At 47.2% G+C, this 8,214-nt stretch overlaps 1 protein-coding gene across 1 annotated transcript in view; it reads right to left on the reverse strand.

The window, feature by feature from the left end:
- Window positions 1-4,603, reverse strand: part of uqcrfs1 (ubiquinol-cytochrome c reductase, Rieske iron-sulfur polypeptide 1) — an 8,250-nt gene extending 3,647 nt beyond the window's left edge. The window contains exon 1 of the mRNA XM_070896952.1: window positions 4,293-4,603. Within this exon, the coding sequence (XP_070753053.1) occupies window positions 4,293-4,503 (211 nt within the window). The 5' untranslated portion in view covers window positions 4,504-4,603. The remainder of the gene's footprint in view (window positions 1-4,292) is intronic.
- Window positions 4,604-8,214: the final 3,611 nt, after the last annotated feature.

An 8,214-nucleotide genomic window follows, 5' to 3' on the forward strand; every position in this document is an offset into this window, starting at 1 on the left:
CAAACAGAAATCGGGCAGTGTTTATTTCAGCTATACGAGTTGAATTGTTACACTCCTGGATCCCACTGCAACAGAGCTGATATGCGGCGATGGGAGTCAACTTCCATTCAAAAAAACTACTTAAAGGGCCGAATTAAACCACTGAGCCCGAGTAGATATCTACAATTACCCTATATTTGTAATACCTCCCTAAATTTCTCCATCCACATGGGCCTGGCTTTTGCAGTCAGCGGTGAACGAGTTGCACCAACCATTGATTGCACTTACATTTACCCAGACTTTCTATGGACTTTTGCACAGAAATCCAAAACAAGGCAGCACCCTCTACAGGGGATCTGGGACCTGTATAAACAGGACAAGCAACTGTGTTCGTCCTGAACCAATCAGACTGAAGAATCCTTGTTGAGACACGCAAAGTCTGAACCAGGAAGTGCAAGTTAGAATAGTTAATTCGAAAGCAAATCATGCACACAAAGCAAAATAAAAGGAAAGAAATACGGGATAAATTTTTAACTATAATTAAAATCTGAAGGAATGAGGCTGCAGTGCTAGAGAGAATGTTTGGCAGTAATTGAGACTTATCAAGCCATTAAAAATTTCGGAGTAATTATTCGTACTAAGTCTCCCTTCTGCACATGCATCCCCTGGTGCATGCGCAGTAGAGTGAGTTAGGACAAATATCATCGACTCTGCCCTCCCTCCAGCGCAATTCCCACGAACCCTTTTCTGCACGTGTCCTCCTCCCATCAACGCCCACCACCCCCGGCCCCCCCCCCCCCCCCCAAGCCAAAACCGGGACCAATCCAACACCAAGTTGCCTCCAGTCCATCGAGCAGCAGCCCCAAGGCCCGAGCAGCCAAACGCATCTGCCACGCATCGGCTCAGCCCCAAGCCCCCCCCGCAGTGCTGAGCCTCCCGGAGTGCCGAACGAGCGAGCCTCCGACCGAGCCACAGCACCGACCCCCCCACAGGCCCCGAGCGGACAGTGGACCGCGGGCAGCCCGCAACGCCGCAAGCCCCGAGCAGCACCACAAAGCCCGAGCGGACCGCGGGCCCCCGCGCAACGCCGGAAGCCCCGAGCTCCCCGCAGGACCAAGCCCCCCAGCAGCGCCGCAAGCCACCGAGGCCCCGGCGGGGAGAGAAAAGCGGGTCAGCGGGAGAAGAGAGAGAGAGCGAGAGAGAGAAGCGGGGCGGCAGGGAAAGAGATGTCATGACATCGTCACTATTTAGTTCATACCCAATAAACCTGTTAAGGATCCGCACACAATGCCCCATCTATGGCGGGGGGGTAAGGCTATGCACTTGGGTAAGGGTTTTCAGCTGGGGGAGGGATGCACGCACTGGGGTAAGGGTCTTCAGCTGGAGGAAGGATGCACGTGCTGGGGCAAGGGACTTCAGCTGGGGGAAGGATGCACGTGATGGGGTAAGGGACTTCAGCTGGGGGAAGGATGCACGTGCTGGGGTAAGGGACTTCAGCTGGGGGAAGGATGCACGTGCTGGGGTAAGGGACTTCAGCTGGGGGAAGGATGCACGTGCTGGGGTTAAGAGACTTCAGCTGGAACTTGGTGGCTTTTGGAGAGATCTATCCTCTCTGGCTTCTGGAATGGACTAGCCCCAACTTTTCCTAGCAAGTTTAGTGGTTATCTTATCACGCAAGTACCATAACTTCACTGGTTGGTGTTCTTCATTGGCTATAAAGCGCTTTGAAATGTCCGGTGGTCGTGAAAGGTGCTATATAAATCCAAGTCTTTTTTTAATCATGCCTTTCCATGTGTTTCAATAGAGTTTCTCGGCGAGATACTGTTATAACGAAGCTTCTGAAGGAGGGCAACTCGGACAGCAACTTCCTGATTTACACATTTAACTGTGCAAGTGCAGTCACTGGAAGTAGCTGTCTAATTTACACTTTAATAACAGTGAACGCTGATAGCCTCACCGTTAGTTTAAACTCAAAATCCAGGCCATAACCTACCCATATTTGAGGCTAACTCCTTGATCTCATCCAATGGCTTTCTAATGCTATAGTCTTGATAATCGACTGCCATTTAGAACCACTTCCATCATTTGATCAAATCCCCAATCAACCCAATTTACTTTTGGATCCGTCATTGGAAAAACTATGCATCAACCTCACCATTGGCAGCTATTTTTTCAGCTGCATAAGCCCTGTGCTCTAGAATTCTATTCCAAGGTCATCAGAACACAGACTAGAACACAAAAGAAAGACAGCATAAGAACATAAGAATTAGGAACAGGAGTAGACTATCTAGCCCCTCGAGCCTGCTCCGCCATTCAATAAGATCATGGCTGATCTGGTCGTGAACTCAGCTCCACTTACCCGCCCTCTCCCCGTAACCCTTAATTCCCTTATTGCTTAAAAATCTAGCTATCTTTGACTTGAAAACATTCAATGAGCCAGCCTCAACTGCTTCCTTGGGCAGAGAATTCCACAGATTCACAACCCTCTGGGAGAAGAAATTCTCTCAACTCGGTTTTAAATTGGCTCCTCCGTATTTTGAGGCTGTGCCCCCTAGTTCTAGTCTCCCCCATCAATGGAAACAACCTCTCTGCCTCTATCTTGTCTATCCCTTTCATGATTTTAAATGTTTCTATAAGATCACCCCTCATCCTTCTGAATTCCAAGGAGTAAAGACCCAGTCTACTCAATCTATCATCATAAGGTAACCCCCTCATTTCTCAAATCAGCCTAGTGAATCGTCTCTGTACCCCTTCCAAAGCGAGTATATCCTTCTTTAAGTAAGGTGACCAAAACTGCACGCAGTACTCCAGGTGCGGCCTTACCAATACCTTATACAGTTGCAGCAACACCTTCCCTGCTTTTGTACTCCATCCCTTTCGCAATGAAGGCCTACATTCCATTTGCCTTCCTGATTACCTGCTGCACCTGCAAACTAACCTATTTTGAGATTCATGCACAAGGAGCACCGATTAATGTTTTATGTTTTCCAGACAAACTCCAAAAAGAGTTTCATGCACAAGGACCCCCAGGTCCCTCTGCACCACAGCATGTTGTAATTTCTCCCCATTCAAATAATATTCCCTTTTACTGTTTTTTTTCCCCCAAGGTGCATGACCTCACACTTTCCAACATTGTATTCCATCTGCCAAACCTTAGCCCATTCGCTTAACCTATCCAAATCTCCTTGCAGCCTCTCTGAGTCCTCTACACAACCTGCTTTCACACTAATCTTAGTGTCATCTGCAAATTTTGTTGCACTACACTCTGTCCCCTCTTCCAGGTCATCTATGTATATTGTAAACAGTTGTGGTCCCAGTACCGATCGCTGTGGCACACCACTAACCACTGATTTCCAACCCGAAAAGGACCCATTTATCCCGACTCTCTGCTTTCTGTTCGCCAGCCAATTCTCTATCCATGCTAATACATTTCCTCTGACTCCACGTACCTTTATCTTCTGCAGTAACCTTTTGTGTGGCACCTTATCGAATGCCTTTTGGAAATCTAAATACACCACATCCATCGGTACACCTCTATCCACCATGTTCGTTATATCCTCAAAGAATTCCAGTAAGTTAGTTAAACATGATTTCCCTTTCATGAATCCATGCTGCGTCTGCTTGATGGCACTATTCCTATCCAGATGTCCCGCTATTTCTTCCTTAATGATAGTTTCAGCAGCCAGAGTGGCCCGCCCTGAGGGTCGCACTCATCCTGGACCTATGAATGGCTGTCTTCGCCAGCCCCAGAAGGTGGTCCTCAGACTTGACAGGTGCCAAAGTTCAAAAGTGTTGGACTAAAGTATAGCCAGAAATTGAGGAGCGAATGGAATAAGGGTTGCAACCTGTCACACTCCGGATATGAAAGTTTTCCATCCAGGCCCAGAGGTTGCAAGGAGACTGGGCATCAGTGAAGTGACTTAAGACCACCTCGGGGACCATTCTCCCTGCAACAGTGAAAGGTGCTGTATACAACTGTCAGCAGGATCAGCTCTGTAAATGGATCGCCCGTGTTTTAAACTTACTCACTGACCTACTTGTTACACCAACTTTCTAATCCACTGACTTTAAGATCACCACAAGGTCACTTGAACCGCCAGCCCGACGCCGGCCAGCAATCCCTCATTCCTCAAGCTCCCAATGTCAGGAAACTCGGCGGTTAAATCGCCTTCCGCCAGAGCCCGGGCCTCACCCCGGCCAGAGGCAATGTGGTCACCGCTTCAAACCAGGCCGAGCCCGAGGCCTCGGGCCACCGGCTCCCCCCGCCCGCCCAGCGAGCCGCGCTCTCTGCACTGCCCGCCCGCACCACTCACCGTTGAGGCCGGCGGTGACGGCGGCGCCGGCCCGGGGCGCCTGTCCTTGCAGCGACTCCCGGCACAGGATCGGCCTCTTGAGGTCGACGATCACCGCCTCCGCCTTGGAAACCAGGCCAGGCACCAGCGGCTGCAGCTGCGACGCCACCGTATAAGTGGTGGCGGACAGATAGGGGGCGAGAGCCCCGGAGCGGGCGGCCATGGACAACATGGGGAGCCGGGACTGGATGCCGGACTCCGGAGACTGGGACTGGGCCTCAACCGCGACCTCCACCCAGAGGACGAGTGTCGTCAACCGTCGCGCAAGCGCAGAGCAGCCACCCTGCACTGCGCAGCCGCAGCCCACCAGGTGCACAGAGCTTCTGTTGGCCTTTTTTTAAAGAAAGACTTCCATTTACATAGCGCCTTTCTCCACCACCGGAGTCCCAAAGTGCTTTTCAGCCTTTTTGAAATGTAGGACTTTTTGAAATATAGGAAACGTGCCAGCCAATTTGCGCACAGCAAGCTCCCACAAACAGCAATGTGACAATTGACCACATTATCTGTTTTAGTGATGTTGATTGAGGGATACATATTGGCCAGGACAGTGGGAATAGCACCCCTGTTCCTCTTCAAAATAGTGCCAAAGGATCTTTTACGTCCATCTGAGAGGGCAGATGGGGCCTCAGTTTGATGTCTCATATGGAAGACAAGATAGTTTTAATTACATAAAAACATAGATAGAAACATAGATAGAAATAGGAGCAGTAGCCGGCCATTCGGCCCTTCGAACCTGCACCGCCAATAAATATGATCATGGCTGATCCTCTATCTCAACACCATATTTCCGCTTTCTCCCCATACCCCTTGATGCCTTTTGTGTCTAGAAATATAGCTATCTCCTCCTTAAATATATTCAGTGACTTGGCCTCCACAGCCTTCTGTGGTAGAGAATTCCACAGGTTCATCACCCTCTGAGTGAAGAAATTTCTCCTCATCTCAGTCGTAAATTTTCTACCCCGTATCCTGAGACTAACCCCTTGTTCTAGACTTCCCAGCCGGGGAAAACATCCTCCCTGCAACCAATCTGTCCAACCCCGTCAGAATTTTATACGTGTAAGGGGTGACCTCGGGGGTCAGGTTCACCTCTGACCTTCTGAGCGGTTTGAATTGCTCCCACTCCCTGGGTACTAGACTCTGGATTTATTTGGGGGATGTGATAAAGTGCAAGAGACAACTGGTTTGCTGCAAAAGAACTTTGATTTTATCAAAGACAAGAAAATGCAATGTCAAACAGAATTACTCTAATAAAGAACAGTACATCACACATTCAAAGGGGTTACAGTGAATACACCTCCCACCTCCCAATACCTAACACTGACTAGATTAGACTCCAGGGCAAACAGGGACAATGCTTACCAATCCTTTATGGCGGTAGTTTACGATTTCGGGGTTCACTGGATTCTGTAGGTTCTGCTTGCCGTACCCCGAACGTCAGAGAAGACTTCTTACTGCGCAATCTTCAGTTGGGTGGTGTCCACTGATGCAGTAGGGTGCGTTTTGGACTTGTGGGGTAAGTACCCATTTTCTTTCGTTAGAAATAGGTTTAAAGTCTCTTTAGGTAATGTTTTAACCTGTTGGTATTCAGGACTTAGATTGTAGAGTGGAAACTTTCAATTCTTCGGTTTTTTCCTTGTGGAGTTTTGTTTCGAATTTGGTCGATCGCGGTGGTTTTTTGTGGTACCACGTTGGCTGTGGTCGGTTGCTGCCGTGATGGTGATGTTCTTCCTACCTTTTCTGATTTCAGGACGTCGAAGCTGGAGATGTTAGTTACAAATGCTGTGGTGGTCTCGCTCCCTTCTTGATGCTAAGCATCCCTAGCAGTATCTTCTGAGGCAGTAGCAAATGCATAGCATACCCTTTGTTAAAACAGGGCCCAGTTATGCTGTTGCAGCTGTTCTAATCTTCGCGCCAAATCAGCCCGGATTCTTTGTTTAAATTTTGGCGGGCTTGGTATTTCTTTGTCATATTTTGCCGACTCATTAAAATGTTAACTTGTCTCCGGTGTGTCGATCTTCTAAATCTGTTTCTTGATGGAAATATTAGCTTGGTATTTGCAATGTCCATTTGTGCTTGGGTTTTTTCATGCGGGCTGGATGGGCCTTTGTTTGTTATGCATATGCTGAAATGGCTTTCCACATTCAGGTTGATGGTTAGCTATCTCTGGGTTAATTGTTGCTATGTTAATGTCTCCTGTGGAGAAGGATTTTCAAGTATCCATAATTCTCCAGACAATTTACTTTAGTTTCAATACCCATACAGCTTCGATACTCAAACTGGTTTCTTTGTAGGATAGCCATCCTTTAGTTCTCGAGCCCGGCCCACACAGACAAAATTTGTCTCGTAAAATCCCAAATCCGATTAAAGTTCGTAGTTTCTTCCATGTGTACTTTAGGATTTCAAACTTTCTGGTAGATAGTTCCAAATTAAATTTCCTTTCCAATGAGTCCAAACACTGGGGGGGGTTTCCCACGAACTGTGCACCCCTTGAGTCCCCCCTGTGACTCTGTGTACTTGAGTATCATGCTAGCCGTGCAAAATTTCTGATTTTCTGAGAGTCAACCTTCCCTGTATTTACCTAGCTAAAACTTTAACGTGCATCCCCCTTTAAAATGCAATGCAGTTTACAGGCAAATACAGTCATTTTTGAGTAAAACAAGAGTACACAGTCAAACACATTTTTAAGTAAAATAAGGATGCATAGTCAAACATAATTTTAAGTAACATTCTTACAACACTCGATTTTGGCGTTTTACAGCAGGTAAACTTAAAACAAATCAAACATGGTAACATGGTGTTACCCCTCCCTGTGCGATTCCCAAGTTTGGCCAGGGTGCGTGCAGCACCCTTTTGTGCCTGACCTGACAACCTCTGCATTTCACTCGGTGATAGAGTATTCAAACAGGCTCATTTAGACAGACTGTGAAAATTCACAGACCCTCAAGTCAAGGCTGCTACATGCAGTTCGGCATGTTGCATTAACTCATCAATCAACTTGACATTTTAGGACCCTTGGGTAGTAAGCCAATAAGGTCAAAGAAGGCGAGTTCTTTTCTGTAAATTGATCCAGGTATAAAATACAGCCATTTTGACCATGTGTCTCAGTAAGAACAAAGACCTGGCTTGAAGCCAAGCAGTTTGTTGCTCTCTGCCAAAATTAAAAAGTTAAAACTACAATCGGAGTTCGTATTTCATTAAAATTAAGAGATCTAACAATTTTGGCGCTGCGAACAGGATCGCTGAGGAAAGAAACTGAATTTTGGACATCGGACCTACATATTGAGGTAAGGACTCCTTTTTTTAAAAAAAGTCCTCGGTCAAAAGTTTAAATTCGCCTCTCCTTCTACGCGATTCCGAAAGCCTCCGGTTTGCGAACCCTCCGGTTGGTAGTCGGCTCGAGGTCCCATAGACATCTAAACTTCGGCGGTGTGTTAGTTAATTAATCACCGACCTATTGATCGGCTAGCAAGCCTACGACTCGAGACCCCAGTAAAGAACCCTAGTAAAGAAATGGCAGCAGGAGACAAGAACAAAGAATTGCCTACAACTGTTAAAGGTGGGCAGGCACCATCTGAAGTTTCGGTAGATTTAATTCTCGAACAGTTGAAAGAATACATAGAGCAACAATTCAACTTATCTAAAACTTGTATTAAGATCGAACAAAAGTACGGAACCTCCAAAGGACAATGGTCCTTGGACGAGATTAAAAGGGTCTGGGGAAAAACGACCCGTATGAAAAATAAAGAGCGAACTAGATGGTCCCTAGCGGTTATGGGCCAGATCCGAAATTGGAATGAAATTATAATGCGTTCCCAACATGATCGAGAACTGACCAGTACAAAGGATCAATTGCAAGCTGTTTGTGCACAGCTGCGACAGAAAA

Source organism: Pristiophorus japonicus, chromosome 13 (assembly GCF_044704955.1).
Source record: "Pristiophorus japonicus isolate sPriJap1 chromosome 13, sPriJap1.hap1, whole genome shotgun sequence".
NCBI lineage: Eukaryota > Metazoa > Chordata > Chondrichthyes > Pristiophoridae > Pristiophorus > Pristiophorus japonicus.